Raw genomic sequence first — 26,673 nt, forward strand, 5'->3', positions numbered from 1 at the left:
TCTGGAAATTTTTGTGTCCGTATCCGCAAATTTTACGAAAACGGATACGTGTGGACGGTGAAAACGATTCGAATACACTGCGTGTGGACGCAAACATTTTCGTATCCGCAAAAAATAATTTGCGGATACAAAAATTTCCGGATACGTGTGGACGGGGCCTAATTGTGATGGACGGATAAGCAATAAAAACCTTTGCAAAGTTCCAATTTTTAATAATTTGCTTCTTTTCTCATTAATTGATGCAGTTCGTCCAAACAGCTGCGAGGTCGCCACAGCGGGTACAGTACGTACGAGAATATATTGGCTAACCGTCACTGTCAACTTATACGATGTATTTGTGCAAAGTTGAACCAAACCACGAAACGACAACGTGTGTCCACCTCTACTGGTAAAACCGAACGCCGTAGAAAGCACAAAAAAGGTGTAACTTTTGCGCAAAACCAGGAATTTGCACCCGGTGTGTACGTCTGCAACCCGCGTGTACATCTGCAACCCCTTTCACAAAACGCAGTAGAAAGAGTCACACGGATGCAACTACAGTTGCGCGCAACGGCGTGTGCTTCCCTACATTTACAACGCTTGGGCGGACGCGTTGAATGGAGTTCTACTTCTGCAAAAAACTTTGTGCGCAACAAGTTTCATCACAACTATTCCTGCAAAAGTGTAACGTATAATCTTTGACAGTTGTCAAAGTTTTCGCAAATTTCGTTTTACCTTCGCCTCATATCGGAATGTGGTACACGTGTCATGTGTTGGGCTTCCTGTATATTATAGAACGCATGCGCATATGCGCCCAAACAAAGAGGAAACAAGATGGCGGATGCCGAAGAACTTTGCCAAGATGGGTATCGTTTTGCAACCCAGGCGATAGCATGCGACCAGAAAGGCAGCATAGAATCTGCTATTTTCTTTTATATTGAAGCTGCTAGCTCCCTGGAAAGGGCTTTATCCTATAACAACACGTTAGACGTAAGAGATAAGGCGCTTCAGTATGTGCAGAGAGCCGAAGTTCTACGTCTACAAGCTAAAAGTAAGAACGAAAAAACTGAAGCCTCATAGAAGGGATACATTCTATTCTAAAGCTTGAATGATTGGTGAATAATGAAGTCTATTTTCTTGGCTCTTTGTTTGGTTTTTTCATTAAGCTGATATTTATTAGATGATGTAAGATGATATTTAGTTTGTTTTCACATGTATATGGGAGATGGAGAGAGCAGGGAAGGATAATAAGTATTGCCTTCCCCCCCCCCCCCCCCACCCCCTTCCTCCTCTCCCCCTCCCCTCCCCCTCCCCCTCCCCCCACCTCCCTTCAGGTAAACAATGATAGCATAGAGGTATTACTTGTATGTACACTCTGGTTTCATTCCTAGAACCAGTTTTCTTAAACATGTTTACTAGTTTCCATCCCTCTGCAAAACATACATCCTACATTGTTTTTACTCCGACGAAGGACTAGCGTCCGAAACGTCAGTAAGTTTTTTCATCTTTTCACGGTGTATAATTTACCTTTTCATCATTACTGTTTCATTAGAAACACCGACGCAGCTCACACTAGTTTTTAGCTAGTTTTATCTTTTCATCCTACATGTAAATTGCTCAACTCAGTAGCTGCATTCTGAAATTTGGTATTTCGCTGCCACCAGTCAAAAACATGAAAGGTACCGAAGCTGATTAGTTTTGATTGATGGTGACGAAAAACCACTGAAATTTCAGCATGTAGCTTGTAGCTACTGAGTTCGCATGTTTATGAAAAATGGCAGTAATGCTTTGTGGTTTGGTGCAGGTCAGCAGCAGTACCATGGCCCATTAAAGACATCACAACAGGTATGTTACATAGTTGATGTATTACTGCTTTAATTACCAGTTATTCTTTTAGAAATGATATTATTCATAATGTTGAATGAATCTTCTCAACCACTAGAAGGAATGTGGACTGAAACGTTAAAACATTTAATTCAAACTAAGCAGGTTGAATGTTGAGCTTTAGAGTGCAAATAATATACCCGTGAAATAGTTAGGATGAGATAGGAGATAGTTAGCACTTAATTAGACAAAACATAGGAATTCAGTGAGGCATGACAAGGGCGTGCGTATTTACAAGAGTAACATCCCAATACACAAATGAATAGATACGAAAATGCGAACATATCAAATTATACGAAGGAAAAGCATATACAACAAAATATTGTTTCAGTTTTTGTAAGTATGTTTAAAAATACTTAAAAATGCACCCCCTTGAGCACACGTGCACTAGTTTACCCATCATGGCTCGCCTATTTTAACTAATTAGACAAGTTAGGCAACCAAAGATTAGTAATTAGTTAGCTAGCTATCTATTTCACGGGTATGAGTGCAAACAATATAACCGTGAAACTTTAGTGATACTAAATAGCACAATTTCATGCAAATTCAATTGTTTTCTATTGTTTAACTAGCACTATTTTGTACTATTTAGTAATTAGTGTTTCATGGATTTACTGTGGTCACTCATATTATTTGCACTCTACTATTTTTTAAACAAAAAAATAAAAATATACTGTATATACAGCTGTATATTAAAAGAAAAGATTACAGGAGAGAGAGAAATGTCATGAAGAATTCTGAGGGACAAATACCTTATTTTGGGAGGTAAAACATGACCTTTTTATACAGATTACGAGTATTTTACTCTTCCTTATATTTCATCGTCTCTTTAATATATTTAGAATAACTTGGAGAAGGCTGAGTTTCTTCTAAAACAAGGTCTGTGTGAAGATGAGAAAGACAAGCATACAGAGGCTCTTCCTTTATACACAGATGCAGTTCAACTGTGCCTTGATATTGTAAGTTATTAAACTATATACATAGCTTAAGTTTTATAAGTTTTTTTTTTTTTTTTCTTTTTTTTTCTTTTTTTTTTTTTTTTTGACATATCAGCTCAGTCTGTGGATATTTTCTGGGACCAAGCATTTCTCTTAAATATATTATTTGTCTATCATTATTTTATCTTCAGAGTAAATCTTTGCCTGATAGTGATCCCCTAAAAGCACAATTCAATAATCTTGCCAAGAAAGCTCTGGAAAGGTAAAAAACAACAACTATGAAATTAAATATGAACTTTCTTCTCATTTCCTGCTAATTTCTCATAAGTTGTTAAGATATAAAATTTATTCAGAGAGCACTTAGTCTTATTACCCCTCATGTCCATAAAGGCTTCGAACCATCACGTAATGGCAGCCATGTCAATAGGAGGCAGAAGCAATATTGAATCTCGTATAATCTAGTTTACTTGAGAAAAAATTCAGTTTCCCAGTGGGTAAAAAGACTATTGTTGTGCCTCCTGTCTTTGTACTACCTTGCTCTTTGCCAGTCTTCTTTATTTACTATATATCATCTCCCTGCATTAGCCACTGTCATTCTGACAATGGCATCCTCCAGAGATGCTGAAACTGCGAGTTTAGTAAAATTGTATATAATTTATTTATTAACTTTTTCTAGAGCTGAAGACATCAAACGGATGCAGTCAACTGGAAACAAATATGTTGGGACAGGTAGCAATGAGGGAACTTCAATCACTAGAGCTGTAGCAGGTTTGAACTTTACAGAGAACAATTCCACATCTCAGGGGAAACCAGACAAAGGAAAACCCAAGTACACTCCAGAAGAAATAGCTGTGTTAAGGTAAGTGATAAGAACTCTTTATGAATAATGGTTAAAGATATTCCTGCATACCAAGAAATTAATGGATCCAAGATATTTTTGTCATGAGGGGAGGCAGAGGGGGCATGCCGAGAACATGATTAAAGCATGATTTATACTAAACAGATTAAAGTTGATCAGAGAAATGTTTCCAAACTGAGATAAAACTGAAAATAATTTGCTTGCCTTTACCATTTATCTTTACTCCCCCCCTCCCCCCCCAAAACAAAAGACAAAACTAAAGAAATGTTTATTTTGCCATCTTTCGATGGAGCATTTATGAAATTGATACAATGTAATTACAGTAACATATCCATGTACCTTTGTGTATTATTTCTCAAATAATAATTATTTGATTATTAATAATTATTATAATTTTCTTTTTGCAAGGGTAACGTCCAAGATAAATGGAAAAATGTATGTTCCTTGGAATGATATTGACCTGAAAGAGCGCTTTGCTTATCCTGTCTGTTTCACGTAAGTCAACTTATAGCTCAGTACGAATAAAAAAGTTTAAATTTAATTACAGTAATACCTATATTACTGTGCGGATACTCCAACCAGGACCACTTTAATAAACTAGTATCATTAACCAATCATATTACAACATTTACTTCTGATCAATATTTTCAACCAGCCAATCAGATAGCACATCGATATAAAACATCAGAATGTAATAATCTGATTGGCTAACACCGTTATCAGATCAGTCTCTGTCTAGTTTACTGTTATCTGATTGGTCAGTTTTATTCAAGTGGTCAGGGTTAGTGTGTCCGCACAGTAAGCGAACACCTTTCATTAAACAGAAAGCTAGCTGCATGGCCCCAAAATTTTCTTCCCATTTTACTTTCTTCTTGGGCTGTGAATTGAGTCGATCCCCCTCAACCCAAAGGAACAATGAATTCAACTACCAGGGAAATTTTATAACTCTTCTCTGTTCAGCAAACACCCTTTATGAAAGTGCACCTACACTGTAAAGCTTGAGACGACACAGTACTTTCAGTAATGATTCTACACGAAGTGAATAGTTAAATGGTAGTTCAGAAATATGGGTGGTGTGCACTGCTAATGCATCGTCTTTCACTGCTGTGAGTCCACGTAAATTGAGTTTGTTTGATGTGTTGTTCTCTCCTGTGCCACGAGGGTTTTTTTCTGGGTTCTCGGGTTTTCCTCCCTCCGTAAAAATCAACATGTGAGTTGAGCGTTGTGTGCAAAAAATAGTAAATGTAGTGATAGTGAGTGTGAGTGCAAGCAGGCCCACATCAGCAAAAGTTGCCAAAATAATCAGCCTGCTCTAACAAATAAAATGTTAAATAAAATATTTCTTTCTAGGTCCCAAGGTTGTCTAGTTCACTAGCTACAGTAATAAATTTATTAAATTTTCCTTAATTTTGAATGATCGTTTTTCTTTTTCTAGGGACAAGGATGGTCCTCTTGCACTTTCTCCTAAGCAAAGAAGTAATTTTGAACAGTGGGTCAGGTTTGTTAAGGATGAAATTATTTTTTGCTTCACTGGTATCAGTAGAACTTTGTTTTATACACACACCAAAAAGAAGTGTTCACTAGAACAGCTGCACTGGTGGTAATGACAATTTCCATGCTGAAGCCAGTTGAAGTTTTTAAAGTAGAGCGAGGACAACTATGACCTCTACCTTAACAAGCCTGCCAGCCTGCCAGTCTGCCAGGCAGCCTGCCATCCATCCATCCATCCATCCATCCATCCATCCATCCATCCACCCACCCACCCACCCACCCACCCGTCAATCCATCCATCCATCCATCCATCCAACCATTCATTTGATCTGTCTATTCTTATTTAATTTTTCTGTTTCTTTGTAGACCTACTGACATATATGAGGACCCAGAAATGATTTATGCCATCTCAAGCTTTAGTGTTAAGCAGGTATGTAATGCCTGCAGACAATTCTTTTTTTTTTTTTCATACACCAGGGCAAGTTGAAAAACATTTGCAGAATTTTAGGTACCCTTGTTGGAGAAAATAGACCTCTTTACCTTGGGTGTGAACTTCAGAATATTACCACTCATATCATCACCACCTCCATTATGTGGAAATTGATTTTAGCAAGAAAAGTAAGAATAGAATAATTTTTTTTTCCAGTCCGGTATCCTTAAAAAATCGTGCGTTCTGATTGGCTGTTTGAGTGGATTTATTTATTTCTTTATTTGAGAATTTGCCCGAGGGCTGGTGTAGCACAATAGGACTCAGATGGTATTTTGTAAGTATCTGCCTGCTCACATGGTCCGGTATCCTTTGCCGCTAAACGACAACACAAAACAATTACAGAAACAAGTAAAAAAAAACGGGAAAAAAATAAATAAGTTATTTACCATCCTATAGTTGGTCCGGATAGGAAAAAACTGTGCCCTCGGTCTTGAAAACGGACCTCGGCCTAACAGCCTTGGTCCGTATATTCAAGACCTTGGGCACAGTTTTTCCATATCTGGACCTCCTGACCGGTAAATAACATATATTTATTGTTTGTCACTAGCTGAAAGGAAAGCAGTTTATTAGTCATTTTTTACAAGTTTCAACACTGATTTCTTTGTTTTCAGACAGTTGTGTCGGACTGTTCTTTCATATCATCTTTAGCCATCAGTGCTGCGTATGAGAGAGATTTCAAAAAGAGACTTGTTACGAGGTAATACCAGATTACGATCTGAACTTGGTAGACTATCTTATGCTTTTCCCACAAACTCACCTTGTTGTATTAAGCCATGCTTGGGCTTTGCTTTTCCAGACCAAGCAGCTTCATACAAGTGTAATTAAACTTGCTGTTAATAAATATTTAAGAAAGAAGGAAGGAAGGAAGGAAGGAAGGAGGAAGGAGGAAGGAAGGAAGGAATTGGATGGACAGAGGGAGTAAGGGAGGGATGGATGGACAGATGGCCACTAGATTCAATATTCTATATATATAGCCCTTATTACTATTAATTGTTTATTATTATTTAACTTATTATTTTCAAAGAGGGAGTAACCAGAGGGAAAAAAAACTCTCCTGGTAACATATGAGAGAACAACATCAATCAATCAGCTTATACATTTAGTTCAGTTGAGAATATTCAAACCAATGATGCCAGGGTTGAAGAGAATAACGACAATGAAACCATTGTATTTCATGTGACACTAAGACTTTAATAACATTTTTCTATGCTCCTTGTTTCCATGAGTTATAAAGGGGGAGTAACTGTTATCTTTTTATTTGTTATATGGCAAAGTACACATAGTCCAATATCACAGGAAACCCATAAATGCATAAAATGTTGAGTCATATACACCTCACCCCAACCCACTCACCACCCCTGTATCTGCCCTTGCTCATGTCATTTTATGTGTTTTACAGCATCATATATCCACAGAATAGAGATGGCTTACCAATGATCAACCCTTCAGGGAAATACATGATAAAACTTTGGCTAAATGGGACTGCACGTAAAGTAAGTACTCATGATGAAATATTTGGTAAATTATCTTTGCTGTTCTTTAGTCTAAAACAAACTGAACATCAATTTTATCAAACCCTAAAACAACCTCTGGATTGATCTATGTCAGGGCACGGCTAACTTGAAGAACAAACCCCTAAAACAACCTCTGGATTGATCTAAGTCAGGGCTCAGTTAACTCACAGATCAAACCCTGAAACAACCTCTTGGGTGATCAAAATCAGGTCATGGCTAACTCACACTAACTTTGTGGGGGAGGAAAAAACCCCTTGAAGCAAGGGAAAAAACCCAACAAACTAGTCCAGGAATTGAACATGACACTTTTTTTTTTCAAATCTAGGTTATAATAGATGATACTTTGCCCATGGGGAAAGATGGTACTCTCCAGTGTGCACATTCAACCAACAGAAATGAAATGTGGGTTAGCCTAATTGAGAAGGCCTACATGAAGGTAAATAGCATCAGTATAATGATCTGTTGTGTGAGATAGCACGGTTTTGAACCAATCAGATGGCACAAAGTGAAGTGTAGGTAAATAGCATCAGTATCATGATCTGTTGTCTGTGATAGCACGGTTTTGAACCAATCAGATGGCACATAGCGAAGTGTAGGTAAATGGCATCGGTATCACGATCTGTTGTCTTAGATAGCACGGTTTTGAACCAATCAGATGGCACATAGCAAAGTGTATAATTACGAGAAAACATGGAAAAAATGAATAGGAACAAGAGACCTCAATACATTTGAATTTTAACTTCATTCAATAATTATCTATTTTTCACTCTTCTAGGTCATGGGTGGTTATGACTTCCCAGGATCGAATTCGGTATGTATTTTGACTTAATTTGTTACACAAAGGGAATAAACTTTTTGTGATGAAAAAGGCGCACCCTCCCACACCCATCAATTCCTAGACTCTTGTTGTGCCTGTACTGATTGCTTGCCACTGACAAAGCAAATAATACAGCAGTTTTCGTATGACTGTAAAAAACTCACGTCCCAAACACGGTCATGACACGTCAAGGCATACGCTTGACAAATCAGATTGCGCAAAAATTTCCTCTGCATCCAATCAAATTCTGTAATTCGGCGCGGATCCCCAAGGCGTGATGTTATACTTAGTTTGCTCTAAATGTTTTCCCCTCAGAGCATCGACCTCCATGCCCTTACTGGCTGGATACCAGAGCGCATGTCCATTAAAAAAAACAGCTCTGAGTTCAACGAAGCTCTTCAGTTTGATAGGCTGATGAAGGGTCTACGTCATGGTGGGTTTTACCAATCATTGTGAAGTGTGATGTCATAGTCTATCATTCAGATATAAGTAAACAAAGTTTGAATACTAAACTGGGGGTCTGCCCTCACCCGCCTAAAAAATAAATCGAGGCTCTCGTAAGTGCGATTTCCAGTGTCGCGGACATACTTATTGCAATATCGTCTCAAAGATTTTGAAAAACCATAACAGAAATCATTTTTGGCCAAAAACGTGGAGGAACCCGTCCTTCCTCCACCTCCCCCTCGCTTCCTCCACGGTGACTGTCACTGATTTTTCTTTATTCATCTATTAGATGTAAAGGAAGCATTATTAAAAACATACATTTTAAAAACTTATTGCATGAATAATTTGTCCTGGGGAAATGCAGACAGAGTTTTCGCGTTCGATTCAAAAACATTAATTTTAAAAGTGTTTACCGGTGTAATTTAGGTGATTGTTTGATCACGGTTGCCACGGGTAACATGAGTGACATTGAAGCTGATCGTGCTGGACTGGTACCAACGCATGCTTATGCTGTCCTTGACATGCGCAAAGTGATGGTGAGTTTAGACTTTTATTTATTTTGCACACGAATTAACAAGTTTACAAAATCACTTTTCAAAAAGACAGGAGAAAGAAAAGACAAATATGAAGGTTACAAACGACTTTTATTTATTTTGCACACCAATTTACAAGCTTAGGCCTAGGGCAAACGTCGAACTTTCCATGCACCGGACTCATTAAAAACAATGGATATCAGGTGATAATGAGGCGGCATTCTTTGATGTAATTAAGTTTGGTGCATGGAAAGTTCGACGTTTGCCCTAGGCCTTAGATTAAAATTTATGGCAAATAACTCTCAAAAAAGACAGGAGACAAATATGAAGAATACAAACGATAATTAATTAATGGTGGTCAAAGAATCATAAACTATCGGTATATCTATAATAAATAAATTAAAATTAATGGCTTTTCATACACTGAAATTCCAATTAGGATTTTTAAAAATTGATTTTTGCGAAGGGAGGAAAACCGGAGAACCCGTAGAGAAACCCATGAAGTACAGGAAAGAACCAATAATGAATTAAGATGTCATATGGAATGGGAGACTATTTTGGTGTAGGAAGCAACAAATAAATTCTCTATACATTTACTCTGGCATTACTCATACATTTACTGGGTAAAAATGTGCTCGTTTGATGATCGTTTGATTAATTAAGGTATCAGAAGGGGTTTGGACCTCTATACGTGCAACCTCAAACATTACACAGACTTTACAACATTTTGCCATGAACAGTATACATTTTCTGAAAGCTAATAAACGTCGTTTTCGAAAATCCAATGACAATTGTCTGTTTTCGAACAAGTCACTCAGTACCTATCTATCTTTTTTAGGGACATCGACTTCTGCTGTTAAAAAATCCTTGGAGTCATCTAAGATGGAAGGTATGGTATAACAGGACAACAGATTCCTTCGTTTTTCGTGTTTTTACAATAAAATCTCAATCTCACTCCTGGTGTTGCTGTAGGGAAAATTCTCTGAAAGAGACGAAAGTAGCTGGACGCCTGAACTACAACGTGCCCTGAACTACGACAGGAAGAGTGCGTTGCAGCATGACAATGGTAATGAAATGATGGTCTGATTTTACACTAGATTTGCGACAAATATACAACTGCTTTCTCTCTGCCCCCCCCCCCCCCCCCCCCCCCCCACCAAAAAAAAAGTATAAATGTTTTGTCTGTTGACCCAATGTGAACCACTGAATTCAAAACACCCAAACAGCCGCGTTTGCCCCACTTTAGGATTCTAAATTTTAAAAAAACTACTTAGGTCTAATATTTTCCCATTTTAGGCCACGTGTCATTTCCTAGAGTTTCATTTCTTTGTTTAACGATTGTACATGAGAAGACACACATGAATATGGATACAACACAAACAAAGAATTTTATTCTTAAGGAAATGACACGGCGTCTGAAATATAAAAATCATTATGCCAAAGTCCTATAGGTTGCTATCAATAGACGTCACTTCCGGTAATAGCTCTTTTTTGATGGCTTGTAGAATCCTGGAGGTTGTTTTGATCTCTTGTTTTCTGGTTTGATGTCGTAGAAATAGTCAAATACAATAGTTTGAGGACTTATTTTGATATGTTTTGACTTAGCATCCGCTAGTTGTTAAGTTGTTTTTTAGGCAACCGCTTGTTTGCCCCCCAGTCAACTCCAAAAAGTCACGTGATTGATAGTAAGCAATAGTGGGGCTAGCGGGCGTGTTTTGGCGGGGAAAAGTCTCCGCTGAATCCACAGGGACTCCATCAGTATAAGTCCGTTAGGCTGTCCCAGTATTGATAGTCCTAACCCGACGCGACCGCTCATGTTTTGGCGCGAAAACGTTCCCGCTGAATCCACAAGAACTCCATAAGTATGAGTCCTGGGTAGAATGACTTAGCACTAAGGCTTTCTGTTATCACGAAACGAAATAATATCGAATTGACTTTTTTTGTCAAAAAGAATACGTAAAATGAAGAGCTGAAAATTGGAAGGTCTTGGGACGACATTAAATTGTTGTTGGTGATTTTGCAGGCGTGTTTTGGATAGCATGGGAGACTCTCCTTCATTTTTATGAAGTCATTTACATGAACTGGAACCCGAAGCTCTTTGCTCATCGATTTACATTCCATAGGTAAGAAATCCTTTTATGAAATATGTAATACAAATCTCGCGTTCTGATTGGTTGGGAACGCGTGATTTATGAGAGTACACAGCATGCTCGCGCACTTTCAGTTGCGTCATTTCTATCTAAATAACGGTTATTGTAATTTGTATTTTATGAAAGAAATAAGAACTTGCTTGCTTTGATGTGTGGAGTTATGAAGCACTTGGGTATTAGCAGAATACGGAAGAAGCGTTCGTGCTTCTTCTAACACTTCTCTCGTATTCTGCCTACCCCCGCGTGCTTTATGACTGCACACAGCACGCGCACGCGTTTTTTCTATTTCTTTAAGAATATACCCCAAGAATGCTAAAGCCGAATAGATAATAATTTCCTGTACTCTGATTGGCTGTATGGGTGTCTTGGGATAAAATGCATAAGCCTACTAACGTTTGACCCCTTTTTTGTTTTGTTTAGTAAATGGGAAGCAAAGGAAGGCCCGGTAAAAGATGCGTATAACATTGGTGAGCTTTTCTTTTGACTGTAAAAATCCTATTACCGAGAAGATCGTATGTCAATACACATCATTTTTATATGGATAATTGCTCGTGGAGCACAGTGTTTGTTCCATACTGAAGGCTGGAGTAGGGGCTGGTAATGAGATTTATAAACATCATTTAGCTGATTATTACCAAGCAATAGAATACTGACTGGTAATAGAAGATGACGAGTGGCTGATAATAAGATTATGAGAATCATTCAGCTGATTAGTACCAAGCTGGGCCCGATTGTACGGAGCCTGGATAGCGCCATCCGGCGGATAAATCCTTATCCAGTGGATGAGTCGATGCTGTTATCCAATAAATTTATCCACTGGATAAGATTTATCCGTTGGATAGCGCCATCCAGTCTTCGTACAACCGGGCCCAGTAGAATACTCTCTGGTTGATGACGGGCGGCGTTTGCATCTCATTGAAGGCTGCTAATGGGATTTACGAGATTCATTCAGCTGATTAAAACCCAGCATTAGCTAGTATGAACACGTTTTCTATTTTTCATTGTCTTCATTTTTCATAAAATATTTCTCCCTGGGGGTGTATTTTTCAGGTGACAATCCTCAGTACAGGCTGGAAGTAAACTCTGGGGCGCAGTCTGCAGTAGTATGGATTCTACTGACCAGACACATTACCAAAAAGGTAACCACGTACATCTATATTATAAATTTAATGTCTTCTTTATTCTATCATATCATCATTGTAACCGCTGTATTTATTTATTTCATCATTGTGTCTAAATAGGAAGACTTTGCTGAGAACAAGGAGTTTATAACTGTACATGTCTACAAAACAGATGGAAAAAGAGTTTACTATCCAGGTAGAGGACCAATAACCTTTCCTGAGGAACTCCACATATCGGGACTCGTTATTCTTTATTTTGGAAGATAAAGCGTACCAAGACTACTATTGTATTGTATTTTATTGTATTCTATTATATAGTTAGGATAGTGCGTGCGCGCTGATTGGTCGAAAGCTGTGCTTTATTAGTGAACGAAGCAGAGTACTGACGCCATCCGCGCGCGCAAAGTCGGCTGCTAGATCCTGCGGCCATCTTTCTTTTTGCGCCGTTCAGTAATAAAGCACTTAGGAAGCGCCGTAAGCACTCAAGGCGTGTGAGAAGATGTTTGGCTCGTGCTTCTCCTTACACTTCTTTCGTGCTTACGTCACTTCCTGCGTGCTTTATTACTGAACGGAGCACGGAAAAAGCAGTTGTATTGTGTGGTTATTAAGAGGGGACCAAAAACCTATCTGAGGAACTCCACAAGTCAGGAATAATTAATTATTTCTTTTCTTCCTGATACTGCTGATCAAGAAAGAACGAAAATCGACAGCATTGTTATTTAAAGGGGACCAATAACCGACCCTTGGGGAACACGGAACATCATTAATTCGTTATTTTTTACTTTTTATAAGATAATCCATACCAAGAAGGAACAAAAATCAACAGCCCATTTTATTTGTCAAAGTTGAACGTTCCTGCTGGGAAGCAACGCTTCACGCTGATCGTCTCACAATACGAAAAAACTAACACAATATACTACACGCTGAAGGTAGGCGGGTATCGTAATAGAGAGTTTAAGCATGTCGTTTACGACAAACGTGAAACATGGAAAGAATGAAAAGAGTGTTTGTCTTGTACTTGGTGAGAAGCTTTGAAAATAATGCAGGAAACGATGAAAACGAGATCAGGTCGGCCGTTTGTGGGAAGGAAAAACGTGATGCTTAATCTGTCTCACAAATGTTATCCTATGGGTACTCATTGTCTTTGTATCAAGAAAAAATATTGTAGGAGTGCTCCTCTCGTCATATGCAGCAGGACTGAAGGCTTTTCATCGCAGCTTCGCACCAAAGTTATTAGTAAAAAATCACGACATTTTTGGCATTTACGGCAATGCGGCAAATTCTGTGTATTTTTGCTGCTAACAAAAGTAGTCCATACCTTTTTTTCTCAGAACATGATAGAGAACGCGTCGTATTCGGCAATTCTGTTCATTATGCTGCATATCAATCCAAGATGTAATATTTATGGTTTTGATCATATTTGTAGGTATTTTCATCTTCTGAATTTCGTCTTTCGCCCGTGGTTGATCCCTACAAGCACGAGAAAACGGTAACTTGATTTATTTTTTAAGCTGTTATCTTTTTATATAATATAAAAGTATTCATATGAATGGATTATTAGAGGGAGGACACTCGAATCGTGAACGTTTCGAGGTTTTTGTCGCTTTTTTCAAAATGCGTACTGTAAATCATCGATCGATCCCTAGAGTTTTTTTGATCACTCGTATTGATGGTTTTCAACCATTCCCAAGAGAATTAAATAACAAAAGACACGGCGGCCATGTTGGAGGATATAACAAAAGAATCCATTGACAATTCTTTTGTTAAGTTGCTCCAACATGGCCGCCATGAAAACCATCAATTCGAACTAAATGCTTCATCTCGGAGTGTTTAAAACAGTAGAAAGTTAAGGAAATAATAACCTGAAAAAACTCTCGTCAAAAGATATGCAAATCTGACTTTCAAGCATGCCTGATAAATTGGGCTTCACAAAATGCTAAAACTTAGTGTCCATGCTTGAAACTTAAGGGAAATTCTTTCATCTTGTTTTTGTCAATACAGTATCTTGGTCTGACAAAAGTATACTCTCAAACTTTTTTGTATACTTGGAGAAAAGAAACATTTATTTTCTCACTCAAACTCTTCTAAATTCTTAGAAAACGTGCTGAAATGCACGCATGCGCAAACGTTTTTCTCTAGTGTCTAGGCTGGGTAGATCCAAAAATACGTGATTGCCTTTAATTGATATAAAAGACTTGTATGTTGGGCTCAGTAAGCGTATTATCCCAAAGACATATGAGTTGCTTGGTTGGGTGTTCTGTTTCGAGTTCCCTCTAATCGTCATAGCTTAGTAAATCAAGGGTGGTATAGCTTTTTTAAGACTTGTATGTTGGGCTCAGTATGCGTATTATTCCAAAGACATATGAGTTACTTGGTTGGGTGTTCTGTTTCGAGTTCCCTCTAATCGTCATAGCTTAGTAAATCAAGGGTGGTATAGCTTTTTAAAGACTTGTATGTTGGGCTCAGTATGCGTATTATTCCAAAGACATATGAGTTACTTGGTTGGGTGTTCTGTTTCGAGTTCCCTCTAATCGTCATCGCTTAGTAAATCAAGGGTGGTATAGCTTTAGTGCACTTTTGTCTCACTTTGACGAGGCATTTTGGGAAAGAAAGGGGTTACAGGAAAACAACCAAATCCCCTAGTCCTTGTTCATGAGCATAGGATAAGAATATTTTCTTTTAAGAAAATCTACCCCACACAAGGGAGCACGGCAATTTGTTGATTGGTCTTCCTGTGGTACATGATTTAATCGATTAGTAAACCTGTGGTATGGACGCGCATGCGGTTTCTTAAAAGTCGCGCGGGCTCATAAGCAAACAAATATGGCGGATGATATTATGTATGCCACCATCTTTGATATTTCCTTGAGCCCACGCTATATTTCGCGGATAACGATATTCTCAGCATACGTTATTACCACAGGAAGACCAGTCAACAAATTTATGTCTGCTGTGCTCCCTTGCCCTACAAAGAGATGGATCATTTATGATATCTGTTCCATTGTGTTGAAGGTCAAGGACAGTTGGACGGCCAAGACAGCAGGTGGTTGTCCAAACTATCCCACCTTCAGTAGCAACCCTGTGTACAGTCTGGAACTCAAATCGCCTGTCACCTCAAATCCTGCTGAAGTCTTTATCAAAATGCTTGCTCCAAAGTAAGTCCAAAATAGGCCATTTATTTTTCATTTTAGAGTACGATGAGCCTGACCTCGGCCACCCAACTTTTTTTTTACTAGTTAGCCAATCAGACAGCGAGAATATGTGCAATTACGCGTGAAATTATTCAGCGTGGCCCACATTTTTCAAATTATTTCATACTCTTTGCAATGAAAACTCAAATAATTGGCTAGGAATTTGCCTAGGTAATACCTATTTTGGTCCCTTTGCTGGTAAAAAGTCTTTTAATTGATTCAAACAGTTGGCGAGAAAGGATTCAATGGCATCGATAAAAAAATAAGTTGGGTAGCTACGTTTTGGCGCGTCACACTATAACTATTGGACTTGTGAAATCTTCATTTCTCCATTTATTCAATGTTTTTGTAGGCAATTTTCTATTGGGGTCATGTTACGATCTGTGGATAGAACACCTTCAGGAAAACCCACATATGAAGCACCCTTTGAGAGCTACAGGTATTAGTTAAATGAAGTATCAACTCAGAAGGAGTTAGTGAATGATTTGTTTGAAGATAAATCATGTAGACAAAAAGGGTGTATTCCTTGCAAAACGAACACACCCTGGTCAATCTGGGTCAGAGTACATACTTCATATTGCACCCCATACAATATGGGATGAAAAATAAACCACCCCATATTGCTTCAAATCCAATATGGAGTTAAAGATAGACTGCACCTAGTTTAATTTGGGTATAAAGTACACACTTTATATTGCAACCCATAAAACATGGAACGAAAGATAAACTACCCCATATTGCACCCAATACAATATGGAGTTAAAGATTATCTACACCCAGGCCAATTTGGATATGGGTATGGAGAACAAACCCCAGATTGCACCCCATACGATATGGGGTGAAATATAGACCACACCCAGGTTAATTTGGGTACAGAGCACAACCTATATTGCGCCCCATAATACATGGGGTGACATGAACTACACCCTGGTCTATCTGGGCTTGGAGCACACACCCAATATTGTATCCTATTCAGTACTGGGTGACAGATAAGCTACACCCAGGTCAATCCGAGATTAGAGCACACACCCATACAAAATGGGGTGACAGATAAACTACACCCAGATCAATCTGGGTACAATTCAATCTGGGTATGGAGTGCACACCCGTATTGCACCCCATACAATCTGGGTACAATTCAATCTGGGTACAGATCAATCTGGGTATGGAGTGCACACCCGTATTGCACCCCATACAACATGTGGTGACATACAAGCCACCCTGTCTATCTAGGCGTGAAACACACCCCGTACAATAAGAGGTGACAAATCACAGCTTACTTTATCCGGCACACACTCCGTAACTCGCAAATAGTCGTGTCTTGAGGAGCTAAAATCCTGTAAACTTTGGTTTGTAGGCCTGGATTCTTCGTAATGCAGTTGTCAGGTGTGCCTGCAGGCTCATATCAGTTGATCCCTTCTACATTCTTACCTAAGCAAGAAGGACCTTACTTTTTGACTGTGGCTGCCAGTTGCAACTTCTCACTCACTAGATTATGACCACAGTTCAAATGAAACATCAGTCGGAAAAATAAGAGCAGTAGGGGTCGGCGGGTTCTGGGACATTTTGGATAGATCACATTTTTCTTGTCTGTCTGTCCGTTTGTCATTCTGTCCAAATTATTTAAGAACTTCTATAATTTGGACAGACAGACAAACGGACAGACAGACAAGAAAAATGTAATCTATCCAAAATGTCCCCGAACCGGCCGATCCCTACTACTATAAGAAAAAACACATTTTTCCGCTTGAAAAGAATTCGCACAGTCTGAGCACTAGCTTTGTCTTTATTTTGATATTTTCACTCGCACACGTCAATAATATTCATTCGGAGAAACTGCTTGATGAAAAAAAGCATGTAAACATTTCGAGGTCGAGGAAAAACAATTGCAGTGCATTGTGGGGCATATTTTCAAGATGGTGGCTCTATTTCGTTCCATAAAACAGTCCCAAAATGCACTGCAATGCCAACTCGACCCAGTTTTTTCTCTCGACCCTGAAATGGCTAATTCCACTCGTGGTTCATAGAATCATTACGTAACAAACGTCGCAAATGCCGACGTCACAACAAGGCTTACATTCCAAGTGAAATGAAACTGGAACTGAAATAATGAAAAAATTAAATATTGGAAAATAGTTAGGTTTAAATAGGGTTAAGTATTGTATATTTTGTATAAGTTATTTTTAATGCGGTACCACGTTAAAAAATTACAAAAAGTCACGTGATTGATAGTAAGCAATTGGCAATGTACCATTTCCCCGCCAATACGTATACAGGCGTACGCGTTTCGTGTTTCCCGCCATATGCACAGAAATCCTGCATTAAAAGAAATTTCGTTGCGGAGAGACGAGATACAAGACAGGCAACTTCAAGTACATCAGTCATGTTCGCTATAGATGTTTTGCACCATCACGTGACGGAAGCCATGTTAGATGGAAGGGACAATTAAATCGTTTTACATAGAAAGAATACAATTCCTGAGAGCAAAGGGATTTTATTGTTATGCCATCTAACCACAGGCAGTCCAAGCTATATTATGGGCGCCGGCACGTGATGGTGCAAAACCTATATTGACCTCTTCGGCTCGGGCGTAATGTTTTCCATTTCAGCCACGTTTCATTCCCTTGAGTATAAGATTCTTTGTTTGAGTTGTATCAATATTCATGTGCCTTCTCATGTGCAACCGAGCATTAAACAAATAAATGATACTCTAGGAAATGACACGTGGTCTGAAATGGGAAAACATTACGCCCGAGCCGAGGAGGGTCTATTGTCCGATTCGGATCCAAAGATTTCACGAAGGCCTGAGCTAGTAATGTTTTGATTGACGGAAGCCAAAAACCTCGAGGTTTAAAGCTTCTTTAGATTGCAGAAACGATGAAAAAACGTACCCCAAGAGAGATAGATTTGAATAGAGTTTGCTATTATTCTTATGCTCAGATGTATAACATTAATTGATGATTGTAGATATGTGTATACACCCCTTCCGACAAACTTTGTCACCCGTGAAGCGTAAAGCGTATGAACTAGTGGCGCGGAGGTTCATGGGAAATGCGTTCAAATAAACCATGCATGACGCAGAAGCTTTCTTGGCACGGGAAACTTGCTTGACGCGGGAGTTTGTTTGACGCGGGATTTTTAAAAGAGCCATTATGGCCGACGCAGTACGCATTAACGTAATGCTTAAAGTGTATGAACACGAGAACAAAAATCAATGTTCCATGTTCTCTTTGAAAGAAGTACCAATATTCAAAAACGTCCAAGAGTTTAAAAGCTATTTAGTGAAAAAACACGCTGAAGAAATAAGCCCAGCAAAGGACATCAGCAGTTTTGACCTTGGTTATTATGGCACGAGAGAAAGAAAACTGACCATTTGTACAGAGGAACACCTAAGAGAGGCCTATTTAACTGAAAGCCTAAACTATGTCACATTTTTGTGGGACAAGTTTGAGGGACTGTGGACCAGGACGAAGTCATGTGTCTTGATTTCAAGGCGTCAAAAAAAGTGACAAGAAGAAGAGTAAGTTACTGAGCACTAAAACGTGATACAATTCAAAATGGAGAAATACCTTTATGCTAGCTGTCTGTCTGTATTTTTTCTTTTGTGAAGCTTAAAATTGGACTGTGATAATTTTGTTAGTAAGGTTTTAAATTTTAGAATCGTTTGTGCATGGCGCACGTGAATATTTGAAGGGAACCCGATAAAAACGAATAAATTATAAAATGCCACTTCTTTTCTAACAAGTTCGTTATGATCTGACCTATGTTACGGGTTTTAATAAAATGTTCCATTGCTATGTTTACAGTATTCAGTATCAGTCGGTGTATTCTGAATTTAATGTTTGTCTTTAAATTTGTAGGAAATGATTCCGTCGAAGAAGACAAGGGCCTTTTCAATAACTATTTGTCGAGGCTACGTAAAACACATGCCTCAGTTCTTGGCGATTTGAAACTGAAGTGTTGGGCTAGAATGTTGGTAAGTTAGACTGGATAGATAAATTGTAGAGCAGTTTTCATAATGTAAGATAAAAAGTTAGGTTTTCTTATCCACTACACAATAAAATGTGTGGTATTTTGCAGCGATCTTTCAATCGCGCATGTAAACGACTCTGGTAATTTTGGAAATTTGGGGGTTTCTTCCTTATTAAAACTGCAATAAAAGTCGCTGCGAAAACCGGAGATATAATCCTCTACACGGGATCAACAATGGTTTGGGTTATTACTGCTTTTCGAACCTAAGCAAAACATTGACGATTGTGATAATGGTTTTTATAGGTAAATGGGAGTCACCGCGACGACACCGTACCTCCGAATGCTGCTTTTTTTGCCCTAGAGACTACAGGTGCAGTTCCTTCTACATCTAATATGACTCCCATTGTGACCACGACTTCAGCTAGTAGTTCTACCTCACTTCAGTCGGCCAGAACACAAGTGGATTCTGCCATTGAATCAAATGAAACAAAGGTGTGAAGTCCTCTTGAAATTGCGTGCAGATGACAGGGATAGCAGTAATCCTGGGACCCCAATTGCCATACCATCTTTGTGTTTGAGCTCGATAGCCTCGAAAACTGTATCCAAAGCGTCTCGAAATTCGTTTATCCTGTAATGCAGAAACATTTGTTATAATCTCTGTCAGTGTGACAAACCCAGTGCGGAGATCAGTTGAAAAGGTATAACAAAATGAGTTTCTGAAAAGAGAACTTACAAATCCACACTCGTCAAGGAACACAAGCATCGCAGGATTGAATTGTGATACCACAGACCGATAGTTTATTCGATCTTCTTCGCATCTTTGATAAGGAATTCTTTTGAGCTATAAACACCGAAAGTGAAATGTGTTGAATGAAAAATTTGCAGTAATTTTCGAATACAACATTCATGATTACAGATTTCTCATCGGCTTACAAGAATGCATTTAACACTTAATATTACCATTTTGCGTGTGATGCCATTTCTTCTAAAATAGTCGTGTAAAGTAGAAACAGAAAGCCTAGCACCACGTACTCCTTCAACGTGTCTACAGGGCTCTGATAGAGTTTTTTCTGGGTGTTCTAACAATTCTTGCATCAAAACGGCTTGTTCTTGTTGCGAAAGCGAATACGAACCAGCAGGTCTTCCTGGTTTGTCAGCACAAACATTTCGTCTCTCGTAATATCGTCGGGCGAAGCGTAACACGGACCTTGAAGACATGCCAAGGCGAACTGCAATGTCACCTTTACTGTGGTTTAAGCCATATAGCAGTACGCTTCTCAACCGTAAATCGTCACTTAATGCTCGCGGCATGATTGCTTTGACCCATGTGTTGGTGTGCACGTGGTCAAATATAAACTATCCCATGACTCCCCGCGCCACTAGTTTATACGCTTTTCGCTTCACGGGTGACAAAATTTCTCGAAAGGGGTATATGTATATATCTTTATAGAGTTATAAACTTGACGTTATCTTTTCGTTTTATATTTACTAGCCACTAAGAAAATACTTTGTATGCTACTCGCTCGGTCCGAAATCTTTCTCGCGTGACTTTGATATGCCCAATCGATCTATTTTCTTGATTACTAAAAGGTGATATCTTTAAGAAATGCATAAGTACAAAGAAGGCATTTAATCCGAGAAACATAGAATTAGAACGGAGCTATTGTTTTGCGTTTGAAGTTGAACAGTATCATTACAATGAACCAAAACAAGTATGGCTGAAAATACTCATTTTCTTATTATTTTCTTGTATGAAAATTTTGAAAATGAAAACTTTCATTCGATGACCAAAAACCATGCGGATAAACATTTCCGCGCAGATGCAGTTACAGACATTCTCAGTCACACGCGTCGCTCTAGCGATTGTTTCTGTCGAAGAAGCTTTTGTTGGACGTCAATCAAGGCGTTTCCATGACACTCTGTAGGCACGTGCCCTTATAGCTTTGTGTTTTCCGACAATGTTCTGGAAACGCCAAGTGATTGACGTCCACCAAAACCTTCTTCGTCGCGACAGAAACAATCGCTAGAGGGGCACGTGTGACTGAGAATGGCTGTAGGTTACTAGATGATAAATAAGAAAGCATTAAAAAAGGGCATTTTCCTTTTCAATAAACAATGATAATCATACAGGATTAGTCAACGTTGCGAGTTTAATCATTATTTTGTATTAACACTTTTCTATTTCTTAATTCCTGCTGCTCTTTTCCCTATAGTACCATGAGAAAAACCCCAGCTTAGCACAATTCAACACTAATACTTTGATTAAGCGATGTATTCCAACAGCTGGTTCGAATCCTAATCCTGAGGCGGGTTTAGTAACCTGTTCTTCGGGGATCTGTAGAATTATCAAACGCTTTACACAGTGATCCAAACTTAGTAAGCAGTACTAGAGTACAAACACTAAAAGTGTGCAACACTTTGCACTATTTAGTAGTAAATAGTGCTAATTAAACAATAGAACACAATAGAATTAGCATAGTTTAGCAGTATTTAGTGATATTTATGTTACACACTTATACTGTTTGTACTCTACTAAAGCGCAGTGTATTCTATATTGTAGCGTTGTTGAGCCAGTGATCATTGCCTGGCCAGCCTTAGTGCAAAGTTTTGTAGGTCTACAGACTACTGAGATCTACTGAACTTACTAATTTGTACAAATTTGTGCGATTTCTGACAAAGTTTATCACGGATATATGGTACCCAATATAATAAAAAAGGTGCTTTGAACCCATATTACTCGCCTATAATTCCGCAACGAATTCTTTACAGCCTTAAAATTTGACCAGCATATGTAGTTTTGACCGCTTTACAAGATTATGAAACTTTTATTTCATTATAATGCGAAGTTACGCTTTTGAAATTCATGATGACGTAAGTGAATGCCATGAATGATTTTTTCTTGCCACAACGGTTCCCTCGGTCGTCACACATCCTTAATTATCGCAACCCTTTTTACCGTGGTTCGGACTACAAGAAGCCAACACAAGAAACACGCAAGTGGGTTGCTGAAACTCAGTATTGAACAATGACTACATCCATCGCCAGCATGTCTTTTGGATTTCTTCTTATCCTTATTTTGGGTAAGTTTTTTCCTCCTATTTATCAGGCTGTTCCTCTCGCTTCTCTTTCGGGAGGCGCGGGTTGGCGTATCGGTGTGAGCGCTCGCCTCTCATCAATGCGACCCGAGCTCGAGTCCCGCTGGGTTCGGTGTTGTATATGAATAGAGTTGTTTGTTGGTTCTCTCCTGTGTTTCGAGGGTCTTCCGGGTTCTCCGGTTTTCCTCCCTAAATCAACTCCTAAATTTCCAATTCGATCACGGAATGAGGGCCACAGGTTTGTTAGCGACTGGCTATTAAGTGCTACCCTCGAGAAAAAAGGACGGTTTTTCCCCCCTAACGATGGTTTCTTTCTATTCTTCTGTTGCATTCAAGATGATAAATACTAAGTTAAAGAAGTATTTCTTTGAGATTCGAAGATTTTATTTTTATTTTGGAGATGTTAAACAAACGGTTTGCCGTACCCTTATTTCATCTCGTAGACACCCTGAGTTAGATAAACCTGATAGACCAGAAGATGTCTCTTATAATTAGGAATTTTCTTTCGTTTGCTCAAGGGTATAATGCCGGAATAAATGCAGCTTGTTAGAAATTACATGCGAAGCCCAAGGAATAACCGGGCAATAATAGTAAAAGATGAAAGTAAACAATATTTAATAAGCACCCAAATAAAACTGAGATTGAAATTAAAAATCACTCTTGCTTTTGTTCCGGGCCCGTAATAACGGCGACGTATTCTATAGGTGAGGTTCCGTAGGGGGAGGGGTGGTCAGCCATATCTATTTTTGTTTGCTGGATTGCACCAGGTTCGAGTGATTTTGAGGTTCAAGAGTACATTACCTATATTTTACGTCAAAGCTTAATCCTAATAAAAGCTTCTAATTATTCATAAAATATAGTTTTTCTGTCTCAAAGCCTATTGTTAAAGGATTAGACTCTTTTTACTTTATGCTTTTGTTTCACCCTAATTGAGTTCTACGAAGTTGACTCATCGAAATACAAGCAATTAGATGACTCGCCCAAGGAACAACTTTTATTCATAAGACGCTCAATGCATGTGAATACAAGATAAGTTTAGTTACAGCTATTTTCATTATTTAACCAAGTATGATGTTTTGATTGTCAGTATATATTTGTTCGATAGAAACACCCGTCATTTGAAACAATAAAGCACTGTGTTCTGCATAATTGTCGAGTCAATCACACGAATCACCTACTAAATATCAAAAGAAGGGAAAAGGGGGCTAGGCGAATGCGAAATCGTACTGATTTTTGAGTTAAAACTACCCTGCGAGCAGAGGATTTTTTTGAATCCCTCTCCCATCTCCCTACCAGTAATAAAACTCTCCACAGATTGATACTGTTGGGTTGTTAGAGAGAGATTTTCAGGAAGAAAACTTTCAACACACGAAAAATACAAATATTAAGATCGGACGCCATTGAAGATAATGCGGACTCAAGTTTGGCCATTAGATTCTAGCCCAAAACATGCGCGCGCACCAAAACCGGTTACGAAACAGGTTTTGAAAATCGGATTATCCAGAGCTCTGGATAATCCCTAGCGCATTCTCAAACAAAATTCGACAGGATTAGTGCAGAGAGTTTTTTCCTCGCCCCGACCACTGGGAGATGGGAGAGGGTTTTAAAAAAATCCACTGCTCTCAGGGTAAGGTAAAACATGAGACCGAGACAGGATGCAGTGGAGCGAGAAATCTATTAAGAAGCCAAAATGACTGGACCGCTTGCCAGTTGACGGGCGAACAAAGAGATACGACTCGATTATAATAGTTCTTTGTATGGTATATTTATTTTATAAGTAGAAAAGTATTATACAGTGTACATATTGACAACTAATTAAATGATTTACACGAACGTATGTTTTTAAGCAAGTTGTCCAGCTTCTACAGTGTCTTCCAACCTAGATCGCTTAACTTCATAGCACCGTCTTCTACTAATAACAATTTTCATTTCTTTCCTCTATACACTACGGGACGGACTTCGAGTACTTTAACATTCTTTCGCTTGTTGTTTGCTGTCTTGCTTGTTTTTATGGATAACTCTAGGCTATCGATATTACATTGCTTTTACTGGTCCACAACTATGGTTAGGGCTTCAGTAGCCCTATTCTTCTCGGCAAAACTTAACTGTATCTGCGCGGAAATATTTATTCGCATGGTTTTTGGTCATCGAATGAAAGTTTTCACTTTCAAAATATGAGTATTTTCAGCCATACTTTCTTTGGTTCGTTGTGCAGGGCCAGTATCACGTGATGGTACGATTCAACATCAAACGCAAAACAATAGCTTTGTTCTATGGAGTTTCCAAACCATTCCACTCCATTAACTATGTGTAGTTTTATCCACCTCATGCTACCTGTAGATCGCAGCCTTATCTTGACAGGCCAATAATTTTCTCCATCAATGTAGACACCAGGATGGTTAGGATCTGCACTGTTACGCGATGTTCTCATACATTTTTATAATATCGTATCCTTCTAAAATGTTTCGCAATGCTGGTGCTCCCGAGATGTAGTTTCGGCCACACGGGGATAGCTGCATTCCACCAGATTATAGGACGATGTGCGAGTTTAGGCGGTTTTCTTTCTGGCTTTGTTTCGGTTCCAAACACTGGTGCTGACTCGACACTACTGCTCACCTTAGTTTTGGTGAAGAAGAGATAAACGTGACAGCTTCCAAATATGTCTATAATCTGGTCGCCGTTATTACGGTCCCGGAATAGGGTCAGGGGGAGAGCACCGGTTTTTCATATCTATTAACAGTTGCCAGGATTCGAAAGCAGTGAAATTGATTAACCATCACGTGGCAAACTCTTGGCCAATGAGGAGAGAGAAAGATAAACTTTGACACTTTGTACGTAACGAACGCTTGCTCTACAGAAAGATGGTGCTCGGTATATTAAAAAAAAACTATTTTGAAAAACAATGGCGGAAATGTCACATAGCTTCAACGGTCTCTTGGAAGTCTCATTTTTTTTTTGTTTCTGTTCAGTACACAAAGGTTTTGCCAGGTGCCCTGCCTCGTGTGAGCCTGTTAATGAACCGGTCTGCGGTACTGATGGAAAGACTTACAAGAACAGGTGTGCAGTGTTGATGTTCAACTGTAAAGCCAAACAAGGCAAAATCAAAGTTGAGCATTATGGGAAGTGTGAAAAAGACGATCATGGGTGAGTTACTTTGTTTATTTAGTTGTTCAGTTTCATTTCATGACCAGTGCCCTCGTTCATCCTGGTCAGTAACCACAAGAAAAATATGCCGCAAGTTTTTTTTAGTTTTGTTAATCTTTTTTCCGTGTCGTGAACCCAGCTCTTAGGCGTGCCATAAGCCTTTTCTGAATGCGACAAGCATGATGCATTGTGGTCTAGCTTGGGTGTCAACAATACCATTTGAGGCATGATGTAAAAAAGATGTTTGTACCGAAGCTTCAGACCACAATACACCGGGCTATCTCAGAAATGGTCTATGTTTGACGTCTGTTAATCACACTGAACCCTTCATGAAGTCGATTAGTATCGACTACAGAATCCAAATGAAGATAATCTAAAACTAAAATTTTAAATAGCTCTATTGTTTTTTCTTCGCTCATGATCAGTTTTAGCTCATCATTGTACTTTTTTTCTCGTTTTAGAAAGATAGACTGTCTACGAATTGGACGCAAAAAATATTTTAAATGTTAAAAAACAAATCATCTCTTTTAAAAGACGCTTCACAAGACTTCACCAAGTCTATCCTCATTTCCTGAAGAAAGAAAGCATTGTTTGAAATATTTATAATGTTCTTTTTGCCTTTGATGTGAATACTTTTCTGAAGCAACTAATAGTGAATCAGTCTATTCTAGTGCAGTAAATTAAAATGATTTTACAGAGCCCTATTGCTGGTTTTCAATCATTCCCAAGAGAATGAAATAACAAAAGACACGGCGGCCATGTTGGACGATATAACGAAAGAGACTAATGGCGAATATTTTGTTAAATTCATCCAACATGGCAGCTGTGAAAACTAATAGCTTGGAAATTAATTTTCGAGCTGTACTTGGGATAATAAAATTGTATTGAACGACCACTGATTCAAGCCCACAAAATGTATTGCTGTTTGATTTTTCAAAACAAGAGATCTTTCCGATAAAACGAATTGTATTAATAAATTAATTCCTCTCTCAAACTACATGATAATTACTTAGAATGAATTGGAATCCTTCAAATATCAAGAATATGCATG

The 26,673-nt window shown here is 38.6% G+C and overlaps 2 protein-coding genes across 4 annotated transcripts; one reads left to right on the plus strand and one right to left on the minus strand.

Moving 5' to 3' along the window:
• Nucleotides 1–810: 810 nt before the first annotated feature.
• Nucleotides 811–25,622, plus strand: LOC116300993 (calpain-7). 3 transcript variants are annotated; one of them, XM_089027408.1, is made up of 27 exons: nt 811–1,030; nt 1,784–1,824; nt 2,706–2,822; nt 2,993–3,063; nt 3,478–3,660; nt 4,069–4,155; nt 5,096–5,158; nt 5,518–5,581; nt 6,253–6,338; nt 7,041–7,134; nt 7,481–7,591; nt 7,931–7,966; nt 8,288–8,405; nt 8,843–8,952; nt 9,788–9,838; nt 9,922–10,015; nt 10,973–11,072; nt 11,520–11,566; nt 12,150–12,238; nt 12,341–12,416; nt 13,013–13,149; nt 13,647–13,709; nt 15,233–15,375; nt 15,764–15,850; nt 16,769–18,931; nt 19,272–19,387; nt 19,687–21,510. In XM_089027408.1, the coding sequence occupies exons 1-25, from the start codon at nt 814–816 to the stop codon at nt 16,908–16,910; spliced, it is 2,427 nt and encodes an 808-aa protein (XP_088883534.1). In that variant the 5' UTR covers nt 811–813; the 3' UTR covers nt 16,911–18,931; nt 19,272–19,387; nt 19,687–21,510. The 3 variants fall into 3 exon arrangements, with proteins under 3 accessions (XP_088883534.1, XP_031565843.1, XP_088883535.1); XM_031709983.2 differs by having other exon boundaries at nt 16,769–19,387; XM_089027409.1 differs by lacking the exons at nt 16,769–18,931; nt 19,272–19,387; nt 19,687–21,510 and adding an exon at nt 25,448–25,622.
• On the minus strand, nt 19,814–20,601 carry LOC116300994 (uncharacterized). The gene is made up of 3 exons (XM_031709984.2): nt 20,344–20,601; nt 20,117–20,224; nt 19,814–20,011 (listed from the first exon to the last, which is right to left on the minus strand). The coding sequence occupies exons 1-3, from the start codon at nt 20,599–20,601 to the stop codon at nt 19,814–19,816; spliced, it is 564 nt and encodes a 187-aa protein (XP_031565844.1).
• Nucleotides 25,623–26,673: the final 1,051 nt, after the last annotated feature.

The sequence above is a fragment of the Actinia tenebrosa genome, unplaced genomic scaffold, assembly GCF_029948245.1.
Source record: "Actinia tenebrosa isolate PJP-AT-01 unplaced genomic scaffold, QUT_ActTen_1.0 PGA_scaffold11__36_contigs__length_13525064, whole genome shotgun sequence".
NCBI lineage: Eukaryota > Metazoa > Cnidaria > Anthozoa > Actiniaria > Actiniidae > Actinia > Actinia tenebrosa.

Excerpts from the sequence above, each read along its gene's own strand:
- LOC116300994 (XM_031709984.2), bottom strand. The coding sequence starts at position 20,601 with ATGTCTTCAAGGTCCGTGTTACGCTTCGCCCGACGATATTACGAGAGA. Across the intron at positions 20,225-20,343 it reads ATGGCATCACACGCAAAATG|CTCAAAAGAATTCCTTATCA; the intron begins GTAATATTAAGT and ends CGGTGTTTATAG. Across the intron at positions 20,012-20,116 it reads TCCTTGACGAGTGTGGATTT|GATAAACGAATTTCGAGACG; the intron begins GTAAGTTCTCTT and ends TCTGCATTACAG.
- LOC116300993 (XM_031709983.2), top strand. The coding sequence starts at position 814 with ATGGCGGATGCCGAAGAACTTTGCCAAGATGGGTATCGTTTTGCAACC. Across the intron at positions 7,967-8,287 it reads ACTTCCCAGGATCGAATTCG|AGCATCGACCTCCATGCCCT; the intron begins GTATGTATTTTG and ends TTTTCCCCTCAG. Across the intron at positions 8,953-9,787 it reads TTGACATGCGCAAAGTGATG|GGACATCGACTTCTGCTGTT; the intron begins GTGAGTTTAGAC and ends TATCTTTTTTAG.